The sequence below is a fragment of the Trichomycterus rosablanca genome, chromosome 9 (genome assembly GCF_030014385.1).
Source record: "Trichomycterus rosablanca isolate fTriRos1 chromosome 9, fTriRos1.hap1, whole genome shotgun sequence".
NCBI classification, from domain to species: Eukaryota; Metazoa; Chordata; class Actinopteri; order Siluriformes; family Trichomycteridae; genus Trichomycterus; species Trichomycterus rosablanca.
Genome location: NC_085996.1, coordinates 5,077,531 through 5,105,068, shown reverse-complemented (window position 1 = coordinate 5,105,068; position 27,538 = coordinate 5,077,531). Strand labels below are relative to the sequence as shown.

The 27,538-nt window shown below is 40.1% G+C and overlaps 1 protein-coding gene across 1 annotated transcript; it reads left to right on the top strand.

Annotated features, from left to right (window-relative positions):
• Positions 1-27,538, top strand: cd109 (CD109 molecule). Its single transcript, XM_063001879.1, has 33 exons — positions 1-56; positions 885-1,051; positions 1,192-1,220; positions 3,793-4,029; positions 4,146-4,271; positions 4,620-4,659; positions 4,759-4,840; positions 5,478-5,568; positions 6,264-6,393; positions 6,864-6,973; positions 7,840-8,127; positions 9,061-9,159; positions 9,240-9,302; positions 9,521-9,697; positions 10,376-10,528; positions 10,990-11,067; positions 11,860-11,932; positions 12,992-13,109; positions 14,110-14,224; positions 14,484-14,597; positions 15,385-15,603; positions 17,154-17,295; positions 17,408-17,584; positions 18,363-18,444; positions 18,663-18,891; positions 19,476-19,647; positions 20,528-20,718; positions 21,376-21,528; positions 22,183-22,248; positions 24,077-24,213; positions 24,729-24,885; positions 26,438-26,540; positions 27,160-27,538. The coding sequence occupies exons 1-33, from the start codon at positions 4-6 to the stop codon at positions 27,354-27,356; spliced, it is 4,368 nt and encodes a 1,455-aa protein (XP_062857949.1). The 5' UTR covers positions 1-3; the 3' UTR covers positions 27,357-27,538.

The window sequence follows — 27,538 nt, the reverse complement described above, 5'->3', positions numbered from 1 at the left end:
GTCATGTTGGGATTTTTGGCCGTTTATGGTGAAGCGCAAGAGAATTCAACAAAGAGGTACTGAACTTTTAATTTTGCTTTATTTAAGTGTAATATTTGATTATTAAATTACTACATAAATAAATTAATATATAGGTCAATAGTTTAGATCCATTTGTACAAGATTGGAATCACATTTTTCATTTTTATTTATTTACAAGGATTTAAAAGTGACATTTTCCACTTTTTTATCCAAAGTACTGTGACAGTATACAATCTAAGCAATTGATGGTTAAGGGCCGTGCTCAAGGGCCCAACAGTGGTTCCCTGGCAACCTTCTGATTACTAGTCCAGTGGTAGCTCAGTGGTTAAGGTACTGGACTAGTAAACAGACGGTTGCCGGTTCAAGCCCCGCCACCACCGAGTTGCCACTGTTGGGTCCCTGAGCAAGGCCCTTAACCCTCAATTGCTCATCGTGTTCCGCTCATTGTGTAAGTCGCTTTGGATAAAAGCGTCTGCTAAATGCTGAAAATGTAAATGTAAATGTAGTCCAGCACCTTAACCACTAGGCTACAACTGTCCCTAACAGGAGACCTGATATGTGAAAGTACGCAATTAATCACAGTGATTGTGGTCTAGATTTGAGTAGATTAGATTACATTAGATTAGATTCAGAGTACAAGTACAGAGCCAATAATATGCAGAAGCATCTACCAGAAGTGCAAGATAGAGATTATTTACATATAATACAATTAAAGTGCAGAAGTGACTAGTTAAGTATTGAAGTAACACATGTACAGAGTACAGACAGATATTACAGTGTTTATGTACAGACTGAGATTATTATTTAAAAAGGTAAAAATGCTTTGGTTTTTTTTTTCTTATAAATATTGTTCTTTCTTCCAGTCCTACTTCAGACCCGACCCATCTGATCTCAGTTCCCAGAGTGGTTCATCCTGGTGTTCCAGTTACCATCTCCGTCACCATTCTCACCAAATCACCTGTACTGGTCGTGTCTGAGATCGTCAAGAATAATGCCAGCCTGAGCCGAACTGAGAGCACCATCACAGCAGGTAAAACTCTTAATAAAATAGTTTAAAATCAGCAACATTGTTCTGTTCATACAACAACAAAAGCTTTTAATGATCATAATTAAACTATCAGAGTTGGAGATGCGGTTTCAGTAATCTGTCTTTTTGCTTTGTTTTTAAAGGCTCCACTGAACTTCAAGTGCTTCCTCCAGTAAGTTTATTTATTTAGTAATATATATGTAAGCTATGGAAGCGTATTGCTGCCACACAGATAAAAAAAATGCCGTCAGTATGTCGTTATAACGAGAAAAAGATGTCGTTATAACCAGAAAGTATGTCGTTATAACCAGATATTCGGCATTCCGATCTAAATAAGTGGTTGAAAAACACCTAAGTCCTTCTTATTTTATGATTTCTTACACGAATGAAAATAGTCAACATACTACAAAAACAATTTTATGTTAATTTTAAGATAAATCCATTTAAATCTTGTATGATTTGTATTTTTTGAAATATAATATGTATATTTGAAATAAATTTATTACAGATTTATTGATTTTTTTAAAAATGTAATGTAAAATAAATACTATGTTATTTCAAAAATTAAGGTTTGTGTAGTAGGTGAGAAACATTGATGTGTTTGTGTAAAAATTGTTTGACATTAATTCATCAAATCATACAAGATTTAAATGTATTTATTAGTCTGGATAAGTGCAGAGTAAATGTCTCCTACGTTTCTCAGTTAGTTTTATGACGGTCCCTAACTCTTAGATGAAGTGGGAGCTTGATAAACGGTGTCATTATAACCTTTCTTTAGATAAATAAACGTAATCTTAAAATTAACATAAAATAGTTTTTGTAGTATGTTGACTATTTTTATTCGTGTAAGAAATCATAAAATAAGAAGGTATTAGATCGGAATGCCGAATGTCAGACAGATGTTGAATATTAAAGTAAGTTTAGACATTGTTGCTCCTAAAGGAGAATCTTGATCGGTACAACAAGCTGTAAGGTTACACAAGCTACAGCATCATGCATCATGCATGTGTGCAAACTGTCTCTCCATCAGCAGATAAGCTTCCATCAGCTATGCAGCATTTAAGGTAATGAACTTTTCTCGTTATAACGACATCATTTTCTCATTATAACGACATCATTTTCTCATTATAACGACATCATTTTCTCATTATAACGACATCATTTTCTCATTATAACGACATCATTTTCTCGTTATGACGACATACTTTCTCGTTATAACGACATCCTTTTCTCGTTATAACGACATACTGACGGCTTTTTTTTATGTGTGGCAGCAATACGCTTCCGTAGTAAGTAGTATAATTGATCAACAAATAATTTAAGTCATTTGGTAGCTCAGTGAAAAATCAGTCTAATAACGCAATCAAGAGGTTTGTTAATAAAACAGGCAGCAGTGATTTTAAAATCATTTTCACTTATTCATAATTACAAACAGCAGCCTAAATCGTATTAAAAGTCTTACTTTAAATTTAATTCTATTTTGTACTTTACATTTTCCTTTTTTCCCTGTGTTATTTGGTTAATGTTAATGTGACCGGGCAGTTGTAAAAAGCATTTCACTGCCACTGTTCACATAAGTGTAACCTATTATTATTATTATTATTTAGAAAAGTAGAAAAAATAAAGATAAAAGAACAGACGTAATGACTGAAATTTCACAACTCAGCTACTCAGTCCAACAGTAAGTAAAAGTGAGAAGAGTTTAGTACGCTGACCAGCAGTAAAAGAACATAGAGCAGCCAATCCATCACCTGCAGTGTGGATTCATCTGTGTGGCTCCATTTAAAACAATGTGGTCTCCAAAAGGTGGTTAATTGATGGCAGCAAAAGAGTACCACAATACCTCGAAAACCAATGTGCCAATAAGCAAAATCCCAGTAAGAACTAAAGGGCTCTTACTTTTTTAACAATATTTATACGGAAACTAACAAATCGATATTAAAAACTACAATTATTACTGTTAAACGCTGAGAAGAAACCAAACATAAGTTACTGTGTCTGTATTCAAAGCTTCTACTGTACAGACGACAGAGCAGTAAAACTACAGTGCAGTTTGTGCAGTAGAAATAAAAATGATTGATAGCGTAATTATAAAAACAAGAACAGAAACATGCAGACTATTTGGAAATTAGCTAGTGTGAGATTCCTCTAAACTGGTTTGAAGCCACATTCCTAAAAGAGCAGGTTCATCATGACTGTAATCACAAATGATGATCTTATATAACCAAACAATGCCAACCTTCATACCTCAACAGTGTTTATTATGAAAGATGAATCCAGAACACACATGGACACAGGGAGAACATGCAAACTCTACCCAACACCTTCTTTGTAGCTCATTACCACTTAGATTTAGAGATTAACCCCCTAGCTGTGTTACTAGCCAGTCAGGCATCTACATACAAACATGATTGGCTATGTTTGGGGGAGGTGGGGTGGATGCCCCGCCATGGATTGGTATCCTGTATGGAGTGTGTTGCACTGGATCCAATGCAACCCTGAACAGAATAAAACAGTGATAATACACCAACTGACTGTTTTATTTTAATACCTTGTTTTGCCAGACTACCCCACAACATTTGCCATACTGGGCCAGTTGGTACAAGAACACAAATACAATGTTTATAGAAGGTTTATAGAATTAATAAATCTTAATTAATAAATAATTCTGACCGCTATCATGCTACTAAAATACAATTACTACTAAAATACAATCATAATGCCACCTCTCCGTCTTTCTGCAGGTCCCTGAAGATGATCAGAGCTCAGGGAGCCCATATGAGCTGGTCGTGAAAGGCTACATCAGTGGCGTCTTGCTCTTCTCCAACTCTGCCCAGCTTCAGTACATGAGCAAGAGTGTCTCCATCCTCCTCCAGACCGACAAACCCAGATACAAACCGGGCCAGGATGTAAAAATCCGAGCTCTCCTGATAAACCGTGATGGAAAACCGTACAACAAACCCGTGGATATTTTCATCAGGGTGGGTGTAAGAAAATGATGTCCTGGGAACGAAAATGGCACCAATTTGGCGGAACGGTTGCTTTATTAAAATGTTATAACAGGGTGGTTTTTCTTTTTCTTTTCTTTTTTTGACAGGATCCTAAAGACAATCTGATCCATCAGTGGCTGAATGTGAGCACGACCGTCGGCCTTGTATCTAAAGAATTCCAGCTGACTGAGAATCCTTCTCTCGGCTTTTGGAAAATTCAAGCAACAATGAATGTGAGTTACATTTTTACATAAGTCAAGTGGCATTTATATATATAAGCCTCATGTCATTTTAAAATGCAATAAAAACAAGAATATGTGATTTCTTTATTTGTTTGACTCTTTTTACTGACAATTTTTATAGTATTTATTTTGTTAATTTAAATACAGTTAGAACTTGATGTCTGCAAGGGATTTAAAGAAAGAAAGCAGGGAAGAAACCAGTGCTAGTCAAACACACACACACACACACACACACATATATATATATATACAGTATATATATACAGTATATATATATATATATACTGTATATATATAATACACAATTATAATAAATACGCCAATTTTTCTCGCTTGCAGAAATACACACAGGAAAAGTTCTTCGACGTGAGTCACTACGGTAAGCGTCCTTAAAACACAAAATGCCAGATTACCATTATAGAATTACCTTTCTTTTTTAATACTTGTTTATTTACTGTTTTATTATTTGTGATTGCAGTGCTTCCTAAATTTGAGGTGCTGCTGGATGTTCCTAACATTGTGTACTATACAGACAACCTAACATACACCGTAACAGCCAGGTAACACTGTTAGGCTTCCATACCCAAATAAACATAAATCAAATAAATACATACAGTGTGGGCCAAAAGTCTGAGACCTCTAGATAAAATGTATTTATTTATTTATTCTGTGCCTGTTTGTTTATTAGGATTGTAACGTCATGTTTTACACTTTGGTTACATTCATGACAGGAACGGTAGTTACTCATTACACAAGATTCATCAGTTCACAAGATTATATCAAACACAGTCATGGACAATTTTGTATCTCCAGTGTACCTCATTTACATGTCTTTGGACGGTGGGAGGAAACTGGAGCACCCGGAAGAAACCCACTCAGAAAGGACCTGGAAGGCCCCACTTGGGGATCGAACCCAGGACCTTCTTGCTGTGAGGTGACAGTGCTAGACTTAGCCACCATGCCACCCCAGTGCCTGTTTTACCACCACTTTATCCTAATAAGGGTCGCGGTGGGTACGTTTCATTGGGCGAAAGGTTGTAAACACTCCGGATAGGTTGGCAGTCCACACACACCTAAGACAATCTAGTAGCTTCAATTAACCTGACTGCATATGTTTGGACTGTGGGATGAAAGCGAAGGACAGACACAGGGAGAACATGCAAACTCCACATATGAATATGTTTGATTTTTCTTTAGATATCTCAATGGAAAGCCCGTTGTTGGAGACGTGTCTGTCATTTACAACCATGGCTACTACTATGGCATGATGACATATGAAAAATTTAAGGTATTTTGGCATTTGTGTTTGCTGCTTTAACATAACTCTCTAGTGCACGATAGTTTTAATACTAGCTCAATTATTAAGGGACTTTTTAGTATTGTGTGTCATTGACAATCTGTCCAATAGTTGAATGTTTGGAACACGTATGAAGAAACTAGAACACAGATTATGGGACACTAGTGCATAGAACCAAAATCCAACAATATAACCAAACACAGTTAGAAGAGATACTAAAAATAAGCCAGCAGCCTTCACTATCCAAGTGCATCAGTGAGCCTTGGCCACCCATGACCCTGTTGCCAGTTTACCACTGTTCCTTCCTTGGAGCACTTTTGATAGATACTGACCACTGCAGACCGGGACACACCCCACAAGAGCTGCAGTTTTGGAGATGCTCTGACCCAGTCGTCTAGCCATCACAATCTGGCCCTCAGATCCTCACGCTCGCCCATTTTTCCTGCTTCTAACATCAACTCTGAGGATAAAATGTTCACTTGCTGCCTAATATATCCCCCCCACTAACAGGTGCCGTGATGAAGAGATAATCAGTGTTATTCACTTCACCTGTCAGCGGTCATAATGTTATGCCTGGTCGGTGTATATGTAGAAAACAAGCACGCCTCACATACCCGTGTCCTTCACAAATTTATGTAAATAAATATTTGACTTTATCTCTAAATGTAAGCTGATCTGTTCCACAGATTAACGGACAGGCTGATCTCAGCTTCAACTTTTCAGCTACTGACAGGTTTAATCGGTCTGGAGGCTACTGGGACTACTGGTACTACGATTATATCACCGTCGATGTGACGGTCACAGAGCTTCTGACTGGTAAAGATTACTCAACTGATCACAGTGTTCTCAATGGGTAAACACATTATAGGAACAAAAGTACTGGGACAGCCATTCTAATTTCTGAATTCTCGTCTTTCAGCCACAACAAGAATATATGCTTCTTACTGAGGCAACAGTTTAGGGAAGGTCCTTCTGTTCTGCACAGAGCCCTGACTTCAACTCCACTCAACAGCTCTGAAATGAACCGGAACATTTATTGAGCTGTACAAATAATCTTTTGACTAAAATTGGCACAAATTCCCACGAACATAGTTTAAAGTCTTGTGAGAAGCCTTCTCAGAAGAGTGGCTGTTGTTATAGCTAAAAAATTTTTTTAATACCATTCGTTTATGATATGGCATGTCCAACAAGCTCACAGTCAGGTGTCCAAATACTTTTGGCTATATAGTGTAATTATCAAGAAAGAGTGATTGTTTTTGACCTAATTATGTTGTTGTTTTTCTTAGGTGTAAACTATAGTAGCAGTGCACAGGTTTCCATTACACCGTCCAGATATAATCTGCAGTTCCAGGATGATTCTTCCACCTTAAAGCCGTTCATGAACTTCTCCACCCAGGTCAGTGTTGCTTCATCATTCAATATTATAATACACTACACTGATCAGCCATAACTTTAAAACCACCTCCTTGTTTCTACACTCACTGTCCTTTTTATCAGCTCCACTTACCATATATACCAGCACTGCTGGAGTTTTTAAATACCGTGTCCACTCACTGTCCACTCTATTAGACACTCCTACCTAGTTGGTTCACCTTGTAGATGTAAAGTCAGAGACGATCGCTCATCTATTGCTGCTGTTTGAGTCGGTCATCTTCTAGACCTTCATCAGTGGTCACAGGATGCTGCCCACGGGGTGCTGTTGGCTGGATATTTTTTTGGTTGATGGACTATTCTCAGTCCAGCAGTGACAGTGAGGTGTTTAAAAACTCCAGCAGCGCCGCTGTGTCTGATCCACTCATACCAGCACAACACACACTAACACACCACCACCATGTCAGTGTCACTGCAGTGCTGAGAATCATCCACCACCTAAATAACACCTGCTCTGTGGTGGTCCTGTGGGGGTCCTGACCATTGAAGAACAGCATGAAAGGGGGCCAACAAAGCATGTAGAGAAACATATGGACTACAGTTAGTAATTGTAGAACTACAAAGTGCTTCTATATGGTAAGTGGAGCTGATAAAATGGACAGTGAGTGTAGAAACAAGGAGGTGGTTTTAATGTTATGGCTGATCGGTGTATATCGACAAAAGTATTTGGACACCTGAGCATGGGCTTGTTGGAAAATCTATTTAAAAAAGAGATCATATTAAAATGACTTGGCTCAGATGGTACAAAGCACTGTTATAATACATGACATTAACTATTATGACCCCTCATGACAGTCGGCCATAACAGGTTCATATTTTTCTATGTTGCAGCTGAAAGTTTCCACCCTCAGCGGCCGCCCCCTAACCACAGAGGAACAGAAGCACAATGTGACTTTCACCATAACCCAGCAGACTTACAGATCATGGATGCCAGTCAGGGTGGACAACTTTAAACCTGTGGAGTTTGTTTCCCCCGGGCCGGAGTCTGTACCACCACAGACCGCTTCTTATTACGATCCGAATATTTCAGTCATGAAATTACAGCTTCCGGTTCCTGCTGATGGAGTCGTGCCCCTGCAGTTTGGGCTGTCGGAAAAAGTCGATTCGCTGACGATAGAGGTAAATTGACATTAGTTACATGTGCCGTCTTAACCTGCAACGCACACAATGGGAAAATGTTCCAGCCAGCTTCCAGCGTAGTGATGAAGTGTCGCTCTCTACTTAAAATGGTGGAATACCCCATGTAGTTCACTTCACAGTAACAGATAATGTGAATGGAACGCCTTTTACAGAATTGGCGCTAATGATTGTAAGAGCCGCTTTCTGAACCAATCAGATCTTCTGATTGTAATTGTTAGTAAGAAACGCTGTTATTTGCATTTATTCAGTTTGCGCCACACAGATGACGTGGGAATGAAACGCTCGATCGGCTTTCTAACGACTTCCTGTTTTACTTCACAACCGGGAAAAGTTTGGAGGTTTTTAATTATAAGCACATTTACAAAATAACGGATTCTATTCCTAATGGGACACACGCTTATAAATGTAATAGCATCTGGAAGATTTTGTTATTGCTGTGTTTGGGATTTTGGCCGCTGTGCCGTGATTTGCAATGAAAACAAAACATCAGTTGAAGCTTTTAACTGGTAACTAGGAAAGTAAAGGCACGAAGTAAAACAGCAAAATACACTCGCTAATCTGTTGTTTTTATCTGAACTTACAGATTATTATTTCATATTTCTATGCTACATTTCCAATATATGTTTTGTGTTTATTATACTGACTCGTGACTTGACTCGAACTCTAGCCTAAAGACTCGTGACTCGACTCGGACTCGTATTTTCTGACTTGTGAACATCTCTGGTTCTTCCTATCGCCAATCACTGAGTTTGAACCCCAGATTCCTGGATTTCAGCAGTAGTGCTCCACCTGAGCACCATCAACTCATCCCAGACTGATATATTAAAAAAATATTCAAGATATGAATGAATTAAGTGGGACATGCAAAAATAGAAGAAATCTGAACATGCTGCTATCTGGTGTGGGTTTCAGGCGAAGTATGAGGACCAGCGCACCTACCTCTACAAGTACAAAGACTTTACTTCTCCCAGTGAATCATACATGACGCTCAGGAGGACGAGCTCTCCACAGGTGATCCTGATCTTCATTTGTATTTTTATTATATACTGGATTCGATACTAGATTAACGTTTATTTATGTCATACCAACAGATCGGACAACCTCTTCACATGAGCGTGCAAAGTAGTTTCCCCTTAACTGAATTCCATTACATGGTGAGTTTATTTATTTAAAAACATAATGAGCTTTTATCTTGGGAATAGTTGTCCAACCTACTCTGTGCCCTGACCTCAGAATCTAAAAGACGGTTTAATAAAGTAATAATGTGGTCATAAATAAATGTACTAAAATAATCATTAGAGGTGTAATTATGTTATTTTGAAAGCTTAACAGTGTCTGGAGTTTTATTTGATAACACTCTGTGTTATTACAGGTGATATCTCGAGATCAGCTGGTGGCTGTGGGGACTTTGACGTCGCCTGATTTTACTTTGACCCCCGATATTTCCTGGGTTCCTCTGGCGACTGTCTTTGTGTACTGCGTCCGACCCAGTGGAGAAGTCGTCAACGATGCACTGGGGGTTTCCTTCACACAAGTCCTGAAAAACAATGTAAATATAACTTTTAATTTACTTATTAGTATTCAGTAATAGCATGTAGTCTATAATTACATTCAAGAGTAGCTTAAAAAACAAGAAGCTGGATTGAGTTGGAAACCACCCTCAGCCGATCAGGCGTCTTTTCTGTTGTGCTAGTATGAGTGGATCAGACACAGCAGTGCTGCTGGAGTTTTTAAACACCTCACTGTCACTGCTGGACTGAGAATCGTCCACCAACCAAAAACATCCACTCAACAGCGCCCCGTGGGCAGCGTCCTGTGACCACTGATGAAGGTCTAGAAGATGACCGACTCAAACAGCAGCAATAGATGAGCGATCGTCTCTGACTTTACATCTACAAGGTGGATCGATTAGGTGGGAGTGTCTAATAGAGAGGACAGTGAGTGGACATGGAGTGTGTATTTGGGATAAGCCTAAAATGTGAGGTTTATAGATATAAAATTTCCAGCATTTTAATTTAATTACACCATCTTTACACTATCATGTGTCATAAATCTTTTAAGGTCTGAGTCCTACTAGTGTTTTACTCTCTGCTCCGTGAATCATGCTGGAACTGTATAACGTTCCATTTGTATAATATCAGGTTATTTCCTTATTTAAATCATTCAGCATGACAATAATGCAAAGCAATAATACTAATAAATAAAAATGCTGTTTTCTTTTTTGCAGGTATCTCTGAAATGGCAGAGGGAGACAGCAGAGCCGGCGGAGAACCTTTCTCTTTCCATCTCTGTATCTGAGCCTGGATCTCTGGTGGGACTTTTGGTGGTGGACAAGGCCAACCAGGACTCAGATCGGAGCAATGACATCACGGAGCAGAGGGTAAAACATTTATGATACATGATAGTGCATAGACGGGACGATTTTTAAATCTAAAGGTCTTTGATTTCTTCCTTTCTACATATTATGGCTTATTACAAAGACCCTAAGGTATTAGTGTTTGTGTATCAGGGTTGGGTTTGGTGTTAGGTTCCCACATTGTATAACGTATAATAATAAACACAATAATAACACAATAACCTCACGCACAAACCGAAAGCCTGTCACCTAGTCCCGTGGTAAAATAATAGTTCATCTTACATTTCAGACAATTCAGGACAAACTGTAACTGTTTTGATGCTACACACCTTTGTGTTATTGAATGATTTCCTGAAATGTAAGCTTTGGGGTCACTGAGATTTCTCTTTACAAATAGAGTTCTAAGGCGGCTCAGAACTGAAAAGATCTCGTATTACAGGAAAAAGTGTTTTTTTGCTGAACGTTTCCTTTTGTTTGTGTTACAGGTCATCCAGGAGCTGGCTGCCTACAGTGCCTCAGGGTTTTGGTACTGGTGGGGGAATGACCCGTCCTCAGTATTCATGGTACAGTGCACAGATTGTTAGATATTGATGAATTGTCCCTGTCCATATACTTGTGGTTTTTTTCATTATTGTTTCACTGTGTACAGCTTTGAACTGAGTGTACTATTCTACAAAGACACACCCTTGTATTGTAACCCTGGGCTAATCACAGAACTAGTTGTTTCTTTTTACCATAGCGCCACTCCCTGCTGAAAGGTGCAATCTGAATAGATAGATAGACAGATAGATAGACAGACAGAAATATAGATAGATAGACAGATAGATAGACAGACAGACAGTCAGACAGAAATATAGATAGATAGATAGATAGATAGATAGATAGATAGATAGATAGATAGATAGATAGATAGATAGATAGATAGATAGACAGACAGACAGACAGTCAGACAGAAATATAGATAGATAGATAGATAGATAGATAGATAGATAGATAGATAGATAGATAGATAGACAGACAGACAGACAGACAGACAGACAGACAGACAGACAGACAGACAGACAGACAGATAGATAGGCTCAACATTGGCATGTTGGCTCAGTTACAGAATCATAGGTTGCTGGCTATAGTCAACCCTAATCACTACTATGCAACAAAGTTAAATAACATAAGAGAACTTTTTACACCACCTTAATTTATTTTTATATACTGTATAAACATATGTGCTAAATTATTGTCATAGAAAATAAACAATTGCAGACATGCCAGGGGTGCCATGATGTACATGTTCCAAATATTTGATCTTAACTCTCCATCCACTAAGATTTTCATTGATCTTCTGTTTTGTGTTCTAGAGGGGCGGCGTCATGGTCATCACTGATGCCAATTTGGAATCCATGAACATATATCCTGAAGCCTTTAGACCAAGTAAGTATATTAAAGAAGGTCACTACCAGCTGGTCATTCAGATGCTGTGCAGAAACTGTACCGTGGTTAAACGATGCACACGTGCCCGTCCGTACACATGATCCTGGAGAAAGTAGGATTCACCCGACTAGTCGACCTTCTTCCTGTCTGGTTCTGGTGTCTGCATGCCCACTGTAGGTGCCTCAATCGGTACCCAGAAGTTAACATGAGCACTTTTACTACCCTGTGACAACAGAGCTTTAATCACTGAAGGGTTCAATGCATGATATGTTGTGACACATTTATTTTATAATAATTATTAAAATAATCTGCGGTTTGAGCCACAGTAGATCTTCTGTTGGTCCAAACCAGACGTCAGAGACTTCATATTCTTTAGTATCCGTCTGTCCGTCTGTCTGTCTGTCTGTCTATCTGTCTGTGTCTATCTATCTATCTATCTGTCTGTCTGTCTGTCTGTCTGTCTGTCTGTCTGTCTGTCTATCTATCTTTCTACAGTATCTATCAATTTGTCTATCTGTCTGTGTCTATCTATTTATCTGTCTGTCTGTGTCTATCTATCTATCTGTCTGTCTATCTATCTCTGTCTATCTATCTATCTATCTATCTATCTATCTATCTATCTATCTATCTATCTATCTATCTATCTATCTATCTATCTATCTATCTATCTATCTATATTTCTGTCTGTCTGTCTGTCTGTCTGTCTGTCTGTCTATCCATCTATCATTTACAGTGTCTGTCTGTCTGTCTGTCTGTCTATCCATCCATCCATCTTACTACCATCAGCCAAATATCTAACAGATATATTTGCATAGTTGTTATGAAATTGGCATTATCATGCTCGGGTGGCATAGTAGTAAACTCCACTAACCCACTCGAATCCCCAGCGATGGTCAGTCATCCACATACAACATTATTGGCTATGTTTTTGGGTGGGGTGGGTGGTTGATGCCCACCAGGTTTGGCATCCTGTCTGGAGTGTGTTACTGCATTGCATCCAGTGATTCAGTGACCACCTGACTCTGTGTCACGTGTTTGTTCTTTATGTTTTTGTAACAGTGATGATGAATGATATGGTTGCCATGGATAGTGCAGCATCAACATCAATGTCGGGGGCAGATCCTCGTCAGCGTAGGAATTTCCCTGAAACCTGGCTGTGGCTTGATGTTGACATGAGGTAGGTATCGAAATACTTTGTTTTTCAGTCTGTAACTTAAGCCCCTGTTATACGTGCTTTTACCTGGGTATTTACTTATTAAATTAAATGTTATTTTAATTAAATAAATTCTCATCTCTCGGCCAAGCACAAACAGTTTTTAATGATAGTGTTTACTGTTACTGTGGTGTGTTGGTACGTCAGTAAACCACAAAACGCTTTGTACAAAAAATTATTTACAGAGAACAAATGGGGGGAGTTAAGACATAAGGGGTTTCAATATAGACATTAGCACTGACATAGTATATATATATATGCGCTTGGAGGGGCAGTGAGAAAATCGGTGGCTCCTAGCGCCGACCTTGGTTTCATTCAAGTTTAATTTTATATATATCAGTTTTCATTCCATATATATCGAGTTTCATTTTATGTATATTGAGTTTCATTTTATATATATCAGTTTTCATTCCATATATATAATTTTCATTCCATATACGTATATCAGTGTTTGCTATATATTTCCTGTTTGGCTTGCCATACATACAATATATATTGCTTTATAAAAAACACTTTAGACACTCAGTGAAACTGTCACAATCACACATCACAGTCAGGCTTGTTGGCTAAAAACACTTGGTCTAATGTCATTGACACCAATCTCAGTTCCTGCCCCAAATCATGGTTTTGTTTTCAATTTAATTTTCATTGTATTAATAACCTGCAGTTTTATTCACTTAATGTATTTTGATTTTATTCTTATTAAAAAGTATAAAAAGCATAATAGAGGATTTTAAAACCACAGGTCTGTCAGGTGTATACATCTAAAATTATTGATGCGCTGGAAGTATATTAAATAAAAGCATTTTTTTCAGTTCAATCTCACTGTAGGCCAGTGAACGAAGAGTGCAAACGCACCTCATTATTCCCTGGAATCCTTTTAGTCTAAAAGCTGATGCTTCCTAAAATCTGTTTATCTACTAGCCTGCAAATTATCCTTCTGATAGTGATGTTTGTATTTTAGAGAATCTACCACGTCAGCACTTACGGTCACCGTGCCGGACAGCATGACCTCCTGGGTGGCGACGGCCTTCGTTATATCTGAGAATCTGGGTTTGGGGATCAGCTCCCCTGCAGAGGTAACGTTATAAACATCATGTTCATTCAAAAAAGATGGTAGACTTTTATAAGCTTTTATAAGCTGTTACTGACTGGGCTACAATCCTTTGGGGGAGTCCCTAACCAGGGTTATCCATTATAAGGCGGGGCAATTTAAAGTAGCCAACCCATCTACCTCCATGTTTAAGGAGGTACAGGGAACAATAACACCTACACACACTGTTTGATTTTTTTGATTGTGAATAAATGAACGTGAGATGATTTGTGAATCTCCTGTAGCTGAGCGTATCTCAAGACTTCTTCATATCGCTGACGCTCCCGGTGTATCTGATCCGAGGTGAGCTTCTCCTGCTCCAGGTCAGCCTCTTCAACTACATGGACCAGGATCAGGAGGTGGGTCGTCTTCAACACACGTTATATAACAATATATGCTTTTACTTATTCAAATGTATATCATTTTACTTGAACCATTGCAGAAAACCAAACAAAAAATAGCTTTGTACGTAAAAGTAAATAGAAATACTTTTCTACAAACATCTCAGAAATACTTTGACCATTAACGCTGCTGGCCGCTGCATCCACGAATACCTGCACAGTGGAACTGTGTTTAAGGGCTTGACCAGTCAACCTTTCATGATTTGTTGTATAATTATTATTTGTTTGACCTTGTTAGGAAATACTTTTCTACAGACATCTCAGAAATACTTGACCATAAATGACCGTACACGCGGCTGACCGCTGCATCCACAAATGCAAAAGTTTAAACTGTACTACATACAGCAGAAGCGATAGGTCAACAATGTCCAGAAACGCCAACAGCATCTCTGGGCCTCAGCTTACCCGCACAGTGGAACTGTGTTTAAGGGTTTGACCAGTCAACCTTTCATGTTGTTGCTAAAAATGCTTCTGTTTAACAATTTTTTGGTATCAAAAATAAAAATAACAATCTGAAGAATTCTCATCCTTCCTCTGCACGTGCCCAAACCATCTCAGTGATTCCTTCCTAACTTTACGGCAAATAAATATATCAAATTGAGCACTTATGTCTCAGCTTTACACTCATGGTGCTTCTGAGTATTTCCATCCAGTCCGCATTATTATTTTAGAAATATGCTTGAATTATTTAATAAATCGAATTAAAAGTGTCTATTTTTATATTCGCTGTTTTTCTCTTTTGCAGGTGGTGGTGAAAGTTGCTGAAAGCGACAGGTTTGACTTCGTGACCTCGGCTGGTGATGGTTCTGCATTAGACGGCGTGCAGACGGTGACTGTGGCGGGTCAGAGTAGTGTGATGGTGCCCTTCGCCATCAGAGCCACCAAGCTTGGTCAGATGCCAATCTCCGTCAAAGCCCTGGGATCCTCCGCCTCCGATGCCGTCTATCAAACCATCCTAGTTAAGGTAACGTGAGGAGTCATGTGTAGTTTCTCCTCGGGTTTATAGTCATGAGATGAGAAATAATCACGCAGACTGTGATTTCAGATCATCAACATAAATCAAAACATAAATACGCTATATGGACAAAAGTATTGGGACACCCCTTCTAATTATTAAACTGAGATCTGGAACTGTGAAGTTCGAATCTTAGCTTCGCTGGGCGCCGAACACAGACGTGATTGGCTGTGCCCGGGGGAGGGCAGGCCTCAGATATTTCTCATTTCTGCTGCAATTACAACCTCTGCTAACTAGTCTGAGTCACCTGCACAAAGATGGTGATACTGATCACTGTGTGAACTGGGGGAAGGGGTTGGCTACTACACACATGTTGAAGGGACTGTGTGTTGGGTACCGCCCTTGTTGGTCGGGGTCTGCAGATAATGGGAAATTGGATACAACTAGATTAGGAAAGAAAGGGATAATTCACAAATACATAAATAAATAAATAATTCATAAATAAATAAGTAAATTACTGCATACAAGTAAATAAATAAATGCTTGAATAAATAAATAATAAAATGCTTGAATAAATACATGCACAAATAAAAGATACATGCATAAATATATACATGTACAAATTAAAATAAATGCATTAATAAATAAATAATGAAATAATTAAATGCATAAATAAATACATGAACAAATAAATAAATAAATGCATTAATAAATAAATAATTTGATGCATAAATAAATGCATGTACAAATAAATAAATAAATACATGTACAAATAAATAAATAAATAAATGCATTAATAAATACATGTACACATAAATAAATAAATGCATTAATAAATAAATAATTTAATGCATAAATAAATACGTACACATAAATAAATAAATGCATTAATAAATAAATAATTTAATGCATAAATAAATACATGTACAAATAAATAAATAAATACATGTACAAATAAATAAATAAATGCATTAATAAATACAAACTAAATACATTAATAAATACATGCACCAATAAATAAATAAATGCAATAAGAAATATAAAATAAATGCCTAAATAAATAAATAATTAAATGCAGAAATAAATACATGGACAAATAAAAAATAAATGCACAAATAAATAAATAAATTTACGCTCCATACTAAGGAGTCTAAATGACCAGTTTTTGGTTTTCTTAACTGGCCCGATATTAATATCAATAAATTCATGTTAAAATATTCCTAGTACCTTATAATTAAAAAAAAAACTAACTAAATAAATCAAAAACACACAGACTTTAAAACAAATCCCTTGTTTATACAGCTGTAACCTCCTGTCATTACTGAGAATAACTTCACTAATGAAGACCAGCTCTGCGTTAGATCATCTCCGGGTTCTGCACGTCTCTTAAATAAACTCACCCATTTGTCTCTGACCACATGAAACCGCCCAGTGATTTATTATATCCTAAACACTGGACATGCCTGTGAATCTGATCCTTGTGTTTGAGGAAGTTTGAGGAAGTTTGAGGAGTCCTCGACGATGATCTGACTGGATTGTTTGTGTATTTGTGGTTGCAGGCGGAGGGAAGGGAGCAGTCGTTTACCCAGACGCTGTTTCTAGAGTTTTCTCCAGGCACGACTTCAGTGTCCCGAGAGCTGAAGTTTGAGTTTCCTCAGGCGGCAGTGCCAGGAAGCCTTAGTGCCCGGGTCACTGCGGTCGGTACGTCACCGTAACCAGTAACTTCCTGTCCAGTCATGAATGTAACCAAAGTGTGTAAAACATGACGTTCAAATCCTAATAAATAAATAAGTACATTTCTTGATTGTACCAGGTGACCTTCTGGGACCGTCCATCAACGGTCTGGAGTCTCTGATCGAGATGCCGTACGGCTGCGGTGAGCAGAACATGATCAACTTCGCTCCGAACGTTTATGTGCTGCAGTATCTGAACAAGACGGGCAAAGTTAACGAGGAGACGAGATCCAAAGCTCTGAAGTACATGAAGCAAGGTGGGTGGTTTTCACTGTGCATTATAGGTTATTGCACATAATAGTCCCATGACTCCCAATCACCAGATTTAAACATCATTAAAGCTTTATGGAAATTTTATTTTTAATGCATTAAAAGATTTCCTTCTTTGAAAACACCCCAACATCCCTCCAGAAGGATTGGAGACTTATAAAAGCATTCAGAAAGGATTAAAGCTGCTGTAATGACAAAGCTGGACTTTCTCCATATCAGCGTCTTTAAAAGGAAAGCAGTAATTAAAAATAAAAGGCTGCTCAGGTGGCACAGCGGTAAAATACGCTAGAACACCAGAGCTGGGATTTCGAACACATCATATCGAATCTCAGCTCTGTCATCCGGCTGGGCTGGGCGGCTACATGAACAACGTTTGGCTGCTGTTTATCCAGGGAGGGAGCCGGATAGGGACTTCATAAGTGATGCAATTACGACCTCTGCTGGCTGGTTGATGGTGCCTGCACAGAGTTGAGGAATAATGTGACAAACCACTACAGAGGGTAAAAATTGGACATGCTAAAAGTGAGGAGAATACAGGAGAGAATGCATAAAATAAATAAATGAATAAATCGCTGTATATAAATGATGTACCAGTTTCTGAGGAATGTTGGTCTAAATTGCAGTATAAGTTAATAATGTGTTAAGTATTAAGGTCATCTCATCCACAGGTTTTGATTAGTTTTTAGTTTTAGTTTTTTTATTGTTTAGTAGATAGCATTATAATATATAAATAATACTGTTTTTGTTTGTTTGTTGGATTAACAGGTTATGAGGGTGAGTTGTCGTACCAGAGGTTTGATGACTCTTTTAGTGCTTTCGGAGAAAGTGATCCTTCTGGTAGCACATGGTGAGAGCCTGGAGATCTTTATCTTAATCTTTATCCCGCTGACACACAAAGCTGATCCGCATATGAACTCGCCTCGTGCAGGTGAAAAGATGCAGTCGGATACTGCACGTGTGCCAGAGGGGGCGTGTGTCAGTCTCGCTCTCCTCAGTCAGGAGTGAAGGTCAGCATCAGTACAGAGGAAGAAACTAAACTATCTGTCATCATGCTTCCATCTGCAGGTTATCAGCGTTTGTGCTGAGGTGCTTCCTTCAGGCTCGGCCGTTCATCTACATCGACGACGGCGTGCTGAGTAAGACGGTGAGCTGGCTGAGTGCGCAGCAGAATCCCGACGGCTCCTTTAACGAGACTGGACGGGTCATTCACACTGAGCTGCAGGGAGGACTGGATGGTCCGGTGTCCCTCACGTCCTACGTCCTCATGGCTCTCCTGGAGGACAGTGATTACAGCGTAAGGGTCATTTGTCACGTCTCATTTGAAGTTGGTGTGTTGGTGCTGCACAGCTTTAACAACCTAGACTCAATCCCCAGTAGTGCTGTTTGTGTAGAGTTTGGCTTGGCTTGGTAAGGTACTGGACTAGCAATCAGAAGGTCACTGGTTCAAGCCCCATCACCACCAAATTGACATGGTTGGGCCCCTGAGCAAGGGCCTTCACCCTTAATTGCTTGCACTGTTCAATAATTTCCCTCGGGATAAATGAAGTATCTGTCTATCTATCTGTCTGTCTGTCTGTCTGTCTGTCTATCAGTCTATTTGTCTGTCTATCTATCTGTCTGTCTGTCTATCTGTAATTAGCTACAACTTTTGAAGCTATTTACACTTTGTCCATGTTTTTTTACAACACAAACAACGCATCTTATGCTCTCTGTACAATCCGGTCCCACTGTGGTTTACAAGATATAACATAAAGCCTCCACAAGGGAGCGTTCATGTACAAGTTTATTTATTTATTATTATTTTTCATTATGTATATGTACTATGTGATGAATATTGGGGGAAAGTAATCATGCTTCGTATCGGTTTGTATTGGTCAGAGCCAGCATGCTGACGCGGTGTCTGCGGCGGTGAAATATCTGACGTCCAGGCTGAATCAGGGAATCTCTAGTAACTACAGTCTGTGTCTGGTGACGTACGCCCTGTCTCTCGCCCGGAGTCCTGCGGCTAACTCTGCTTTAACTCAGCTGATGAACAGAGCCGACATGAACGGTGGGTAAAAACTGAACTTGGATATTATTTATTGTGCTTTATAGATTTTCTAAAATACAAAGCCCATGGGTGCTCAGGTGGCACAGTGGTAAAACCACCATAACTCGTTGGTTAGATTCTCAGCTCTGCACCCGGCAGGCTGGGCGCCTACAAGAACAATGATTGGCTCATTCACAGGGAGGGTACTGGAGCCAGGACCTCATAACTGATGCAATTATGACCTCTACTGGCTGATTAATGGTGCTGCACAGAGTCGGCGGATAATGTAAATCTCCGTACACAAAGCTGATCCACATATGAACTCGCCTTGTGCAGGTGAAAAGAAGCAATCGGTACTGCACACGTGTCGGACGGGGTGTGGGTGTCAGTCACAGCTCTCCACAGTCAGAGTGGGGGTCAACATCAGTCAAGCGGAAGAATTATACAATAGAGTGATTGGATATGACTAAATTGGAAGGAAAATTGGGAAAAAACTACAGTTGGGTTTGGGTGTGTGTTATTACTGTAGACAGGATGCTGATGCTGATTATTATGACTTGAATAAAGGTCATTTCACGAACACACGGGTTCACAAACGTAGCGTCAGTATTTTTTAGACTGGATGCAGCTTTTAAAGTAATAAATGAAGTGCCCAACCTGAAAATAAATTATCTCTGGTTCTGTTATTGTTGTTTGGGTGCTAAAATGTGATCAGCTGTCGTATGTTTTGGACGCTGTTTACCCAGCTGTTCTCTGCTTTTTCTGATAGTTAAGATAATAACATCTGTAAAAATGTCATGTGCCGTGCAGCTGTTTAGTAAAACGTACTCTCCAGAGCTGATACGAAGCACCTGGGTCGTGTTTATCGGCTCGTAAAACCCCTCTCGGCCTTCGTTTTCAGATGGCGTGCCCATGTGGAGCGCCGGTGGAGGCCTGGTATCGAACTCGTGGCAGCCGCGCTCGTCCGATATCGAGATGGTTTCCTACACCATGCTCTCTCTGTACACGCTGGGAAGTGTGGAGCAGGGACTGGGACTCATGAAGTGGCTCAGCCAGCAGAGGAACCACCTCGGAGGATACGGTTCCACACAGGTAAGCAGTGACGTGTTGCGAGACTGGTTTACTGTGGTTAGTTTCTTTAGAGCAGGGGTGACCAGTACGTCGATCTCACAGTGCACGCTGGTAGATCACGCCTCATTTAAAGAGGCCAACGTGATTGACATGAAATGCGGCCACTGTTTCTTTCATTTGAGCTTTGTTACCAAAGCTACGCCTCAGCCCACCTAAAGCACTGCTAATCTAGAAAGTTCTCATTCATTAGTAGCCAGTTTGCGCCATTTTTGCTTTTTCTATTTGTAACCTGCACTGTTTGTGAAGATGAGGGCACAACCAAGCACAAAGTGAAAGAAGCTGATGGAGAAAATATTTAACCCAACAATCTGGGATTCAAATGAAGTCAAGCACTTCTGCTGGACAATTTTGGAACTTGCTGGCTGAGGAAAAATATCCAAACGTAAGAAAATGTGCCGCATATTTGATTATGACAGCATTTTTGGATCGACCTACTCGTGTGAATCAGCCTTTTCCCACATGAAAATATTAAATCTAATTATGGGTCCATCCTTACCGATGAACACTTGGAAGCTGTTTGAGAATCAGCATCAGCAGCTCCTGTCCAGACTACATAAACCTGGATAGAATACTTAAATTAATTAAGATATTAAAATGTACTTGATCTCTTTGTTTCAGGACACAATCATTGCACTGCAGGCTTTATCGGCGTACGCTTCGATGGGCAGCACCGAGCAGATCAACCTTCAGATCACAGTGACATCACCAGCGTCCACTCTGGCCACGTTCACCATTGACAGCACCAATTATCTGATTTACCAGAACAAAGAGGTATACCATTACCAGTCAGACGTTTGGACACACCAGATTCAAGTACATTTAAGTCATTTCACCCATTGGAGTTGGGAAATTAGAGTGCTTGGGTGGCCCAGTGGTAAAACACGCTAGCTTACCAGTGCTGACATTTCAAGTCCACAAGTTTGACTCTCAGCTCTAGTGGGAGAAGGCATTAGGGGTTGTTCATAACTGCTGAAGTTACGATCTCACAATGACACGGAAGATGTGTGTCTGTGCGCCATACAGATCTCTGTGTGAACCGGCCTTGTACAGGTGAAAAGAAGTGGTCAACCACCTCACACCTGTTTAATACAACTAGATTGGGAAGAAATTGGGGGGGCGGGCATTTTGGATGTACTTAATTCCACATTTTGGCGGCCTCTGCTGGGTGCACAACACTTTTGCTGGTCAGAGCGTGCTAAATGCATCTTTACACCCACCAGTGGTGGATTTCTAGAGAGCCGCAGCACATATGCAGGACCATGTAAAACCATTTTAAAAAGGTCTGATATATTAAAGGCCTTTTATTTTAATTTAAAAAGGTAAAAATACTTAAAATAATCAGGTGTGTCCAAACTTTTCACTGGTTTGTACATAAAAAGTGTAAATACTGCATTATATATAATCATTGTGGATGTAATTTAACAGATTGAAGCTGAAAATCCACTCAATCTTCAAGTGTCCGCAACAGGAAATGGATTTGCACTGGTCCAGGTATGTTTTCTCTTAAGTAACTTTTTACATGACTAGACAGGTTCTGTTTAAATACATTTTAGATTGAACAGGTCTGGCTGTGATCATGCCCGGGTGTGGCTAATGAAACTGAACCCAGTTGTCTATTGAATTTGGTTAACTGGTTGATTCAGTAGCTTGGTGTGGTTACTTTTACACAGGGTGATATAAATCTTAAAAAAGTTCAATTTCTTGTTTACTTGTGTTGTTGCTTCTAATTAAAATTACGCTGGTAACTTTAAACTCAACTTTTCCCTTAAACTCAACGTGTTCAGTTTGTTTATTTAATTTCAACAGTCGCTTTGTTCGGTGCTCGGCTTGAGCGGTGCAGTAAAATGTCAAGACGATTTTGCATTAGTGTGGACTAACAATCAGATCCAGGGTTACAGCTCCACATGTGTCTGTGTTTATCTAAATGTTCCTCCCTGTTTCACTTTTAAACTTCTGTTACAGCTCGAGCTTCTGAGAAATTGTGAGAATCAGAATCAGATTTTTATTTCAGTGTGTTTAAATTATATTTATATTATTTTCAGTGTATAAGTGTCAGAAACAACCTCATTATATGCAAGTCTCGGGACCATGGAACGCATTAACAGGTTTCCCAAACATCCTTATGGGGAATTAAACCTTAAAACTCAATGCCAGTCCCAGAAGCAATTGACGTCGAGTTTTAAGGTACCGCTGTAGTTGGAGGATTTGAAACACATAAACGTGACAAATTAGCAGACATAGGAGAAAATGGGACAGGGGCAAATCTTGTATGTGCACAGAAAAGTCACCCCCTGGGGTCATTTATAATAACTAACAGAGTTAGGCCTTGCCTTAAAATTTGACATGACATTATGGAACTTCTGACACCATCGAATTACTCGTCTAAGTCAGGGCTTTTCAAACCCTGGGTCGCGACTCTTGGGTGGGTCACAAAGAAAAAAACTATCATTAGATCAACAAATGGGGCGGCACGTTGGCTCGGTGGGTAGCACTGTCTCCTCACAGCAAGAAGGTTCTGGCTTTGATCCCCAGGCGAGGCGGTACAGGTCCTTTCTTTGTGGAGTTTGCATGTTCTCCCCGTGTGTGGGTTTCCTCCGGGAGCTCCGGTTTCCTCCCACAGTCCAAAAACATGCAGTCAGGTGACCCTGATTAGATAAGCGGTTAAGAAAGTGAGTGAGTGAGTGAGTGAGCGAGTAAATCAACAAATTATAACAGGCACAAACCCAAAATGAACTTGTACACGAATGCCCCCTTGTGGGGAGACATTACGTTACACCTTGTAAACCACAGTGGGACCAGATCGCCACTATTTTTATTAATTCAGTATATTTCGCTTTGTGTTTTGTTTTGATCCTGGTCTAAGTCAGTCTAAATTTTGTACCCAAGAGATTTTCTCATGACAGAACCCATAATACTGATCACTCTCTTCATCTTGATTAATTCTTTCACCATCACTAACTTTTTTTCTACCAAGAATTCAAACCATCCTGTAATGGAATTTGTGCTGCGTATTTGAGGCAGGGTGACTTCATGCCCAGGCAGATTGATATCTCGTGCCCGTGCCCGAGAGATTCCACTTTACCAGCTGTGAACGTTTCTGATGATCCATCAATGTCAGTGTGCCACATCATCACAGTAATTACACTGTTAGCCTGGCGTGATGCTCTCTGTACCCTGCGTCTCTTTAATAACGACCCGGAAACATCTTGAGCTGTTTCGAAGTAGTTTTGAAGACAAAATAAAGAACTTATATGATATTTTATGTGTTTATCTTGGGGATGAGACGTTATTCAGAGATTTATGGATGTGTTTTATACAGCTCACCACGTTCTACAACATACTGACTCAGGAGCCGTCACGTAAACGCCGTGATGCCAGTTTGTGTGAGGGGTTCGATCTGAACGTGAACGTGATGGACAGTGGGTCGAACAACATGGACATTGAAATATGCTTCAGGTAGGTTATTCCAGGTCACATGATCATGCTAACACTATTGTTTACACTGTATGGCTAAAAGTATATGGACACCCCTTTAAATGATTGACGGTGCAATTTCCAGTAGCTCCAATTAGCCCGACTGCACGTCTTTGTACTGTGAGAGTACTGGAGCACCCAAATCAAAGGGAGAACATGCAAAAAATCCACACAAAAACATGTTCTCAGTCAAGCAAGTTTTACATTGCCAGGGTACTGTATTTGTAACCAGAAGGTAGCAGGTTCGGGCCCCAAGTGTACTCTCAAGTCCTTTATCTGCTGAGATTCAGGTTTGAATCGTCTACACAAGCCTCTTTGATTGGTTGTGTCTGATTGGATGGCTGAAGCCCTGCAATTAATTGGCACCTTGTCCAGGGTTTCCAGATGAAACCGCACCCACTGCAGCCCTGACCAGGATAAAGGAATTAATAAAAATAAATGCAATAAATAATAAACATGTGAAAATGGTTGAAAAGTATGTTCCTCTTCTCTTTCAGTCTGTGTGAGAACCAGGAGGTGAATCAGACCGGCATGGCTATTCTGGACGTCGGGCTGCTGACCGGATTCAGTTTAAGTGAAAGCGGCGTCCCAACGGACGAGCTGGTCAGAAAGGTTGATCCGGCACCAGGAAAAGTCATCATCTACCTGGACTCTGTAAGCTTTTCATTTTTATTTCCTTGTTCAGGCTGCAGATATTGGCTGGTTAGTGCTGCTCTGTGAAGCTTAAAGTATGTGAACACCTGATCATATACCTGTGACACATCCCAATCCAAATCAGTGGAGTCTAATCCCAATCCAAAATCATCCCACTGAGTCCAGTCCCAATCCAAATCAGTGGAGTCTAATCCCAATCCAAAATCATCCCACTGAGTCCATCCAAATCAATGGAGTCTAATCCCAATCCAAAATCATCCCACTGAGTCCATCCCAATCCAAATCAGTGGAGTCTAATCCCAATCCAAAATCATCACACTGAGTCCATCCCAATCCAAATCAGTGGAGTCTAATCCCAATCCAAAATCATCCCACTGAGTCCATCCCAATCCAAATCAATGGAGTCTAATCCCAATCCAAAATCATCCCACTGAGTCCATCCCAATCCAAATCAGTGGAGTCTAATCCCAATCCAAAATCATCACACTGAGTCCATCCCAATCCAAATCAGTGGAGTCTAATCCCAATCCAACATCATCCCACTGAGTCCATCCCAATCCAAATCAGTGGAGTCCAATCCCAATCCAAAATCATCCCACTGAGTCCATCCCAATCCAAATCAATGGAGTCTAATCCCAATCCAAAATCATCCCACTGAGTCCATCCCAATCCAAATCAGTGGAGTCTAATCCCAATCCAAAATCATCCCACTGAGTCCGGTCCCAATCCAAATCAGTGGAGTCCAATCCCAATCCAAAATCATCCCACTGAGTCCATCCCAATCCAAATCAGTGGAGTCTAATCCCAATCCAAAATCATCCCACTGAGTCCGGTCCCAATCCAAATCAGTGGAGTCTAATCCCAATCCAAAATCATCCCATTGAGTCCATCCCAATAAAAATCAGTGGAGTCTAATCCCAATCCAAAATCAAATAGAGAGAAAATCAATCATCCCTCTGAGTCTAATCCCAATCCAAAATCATCCCACTGAGTCCATCCCAATCCAAAATCAGTGGAGTCTAATCCCAATCCAAAATCATCCCACTGAGTCCAGTCCCAATCCAAATCAGTGGAGTCCAATCCCAATCCAAATCAAATGGAGAGAAAATCAATCATCCCTCTGAGTCTAATCCCAATCCAAAATCATCCCACTGAGTCCATCCCAATCCAAAATCAGTGGAGTCCAATCCCAATCCAAATCAATGGAGTCCAATCCCAATCCAAAATCATCCCATTGAGTCCAATCCCAATCCAAATCAATGGAGTCCAATCCCAATCCAAAATCATCCCATTGAGTCAAATGCCAATCCAAAATCAATGAAGTCCAATCCCAATCAGGGTTGCGCATGCTAGCCCACTACAGCTGAGATCTGGGGATCCGGGGTTCGAATCTGGGGGGCGCTATCGGCAGGTCGGGCGTCCACACAGACATGACACTGATGTCCAAAAATGGCATAATCATGGCATCAAAAATCATCAAAAATCATCAAAAGTCATGGCATTGTTTTATTAAAGTTCCTGATAAAAACGAGTTCCTTTGTTCTCCACACAGGTAACCAAGAAAGAGAGCTGTGTTCGAGTTCCATCCTCGGTGGAGTTTCAGGTGGCCGGTGTTCAGGATGCTGCGGTGACGATTTACGATTACTACGAGCCGAGTAAGCACCTCAGACTATCCTCCAATTAGACAAACTCTCCAGGACTCCAAGTCCTTTCTGTGTGGAGTTTGCATGTTCTCCCCGTGTCTTTGTGGGTTTCCTCCGGGAGCTCCGGTTTCCTCCCACAGTCCAAAACATGCACTCAGGTTAATTGGAGACACTGTAGAGCCCTATAGGTGAATGGGTGTGTGTATGTGTGCCCTGCGATGGACTGGCGTCCCGTCCAGGGTGTTACTGTGTGTGCCTTGCGCCCATTGAAAAGCTGGAATAGGCTCCAGCACCCCCCGCGACCCTAATTCTATAAGTGGTTAATAAAGTGAGTGAGTGAGTAAATGGTCTAGGGGCATGTTGGCACCTACACTGCCCAAAAGCCTAAATGTAATACACCACTTCAACTGGCAGCAACACAACCCCAGATAATAACACTACCTCCACCATGCTTCACAGTGAGTGCAGTGCTTCTTGGTCAGATATTATAAGCAATACAGTCAGAAAATCCACACCGAAGTCATGAATGTGTGCACGCTCGTTTTGGGTGACGTTGTTTAGAGTTTTGAGTTTGTTTAGTGAGTGTCAGCGGCGTCTCTGCTTCATCCTCGCTCGTCCTTGTTCCTGACAGGGAGGAAGACGGTGAGGACTTACACATCCATGACCAGGAAAGAAGTGTCGACTTGTTTCTTCTGTGGAGGGGACTGCTCGCTGTGTGAAGTCCCAGAACCGTCGGTGTTCGACGGTGTCGTCTCCTCTCACCAGAAGCAGAGTCTGGTTCTGAGCCTGGCATTGGCGCTCCTCATCATCCTGGCACTTCGCTTCTAAATAAGAGCAGGCCGAAGGTCCATGTGGTATTTATGTTTATTAAAATCCAGTCTCCCTCTAGTGGAGCCAGGACTTTTTAAATAAGTTTTCTTCTGTTTTTTTTGGGGGGCTGAATCTCAAATCATGTTCTATTTAAAGTGAAGTGATAAAACGTCACTGTGGGGAAATAACAAATACAAATC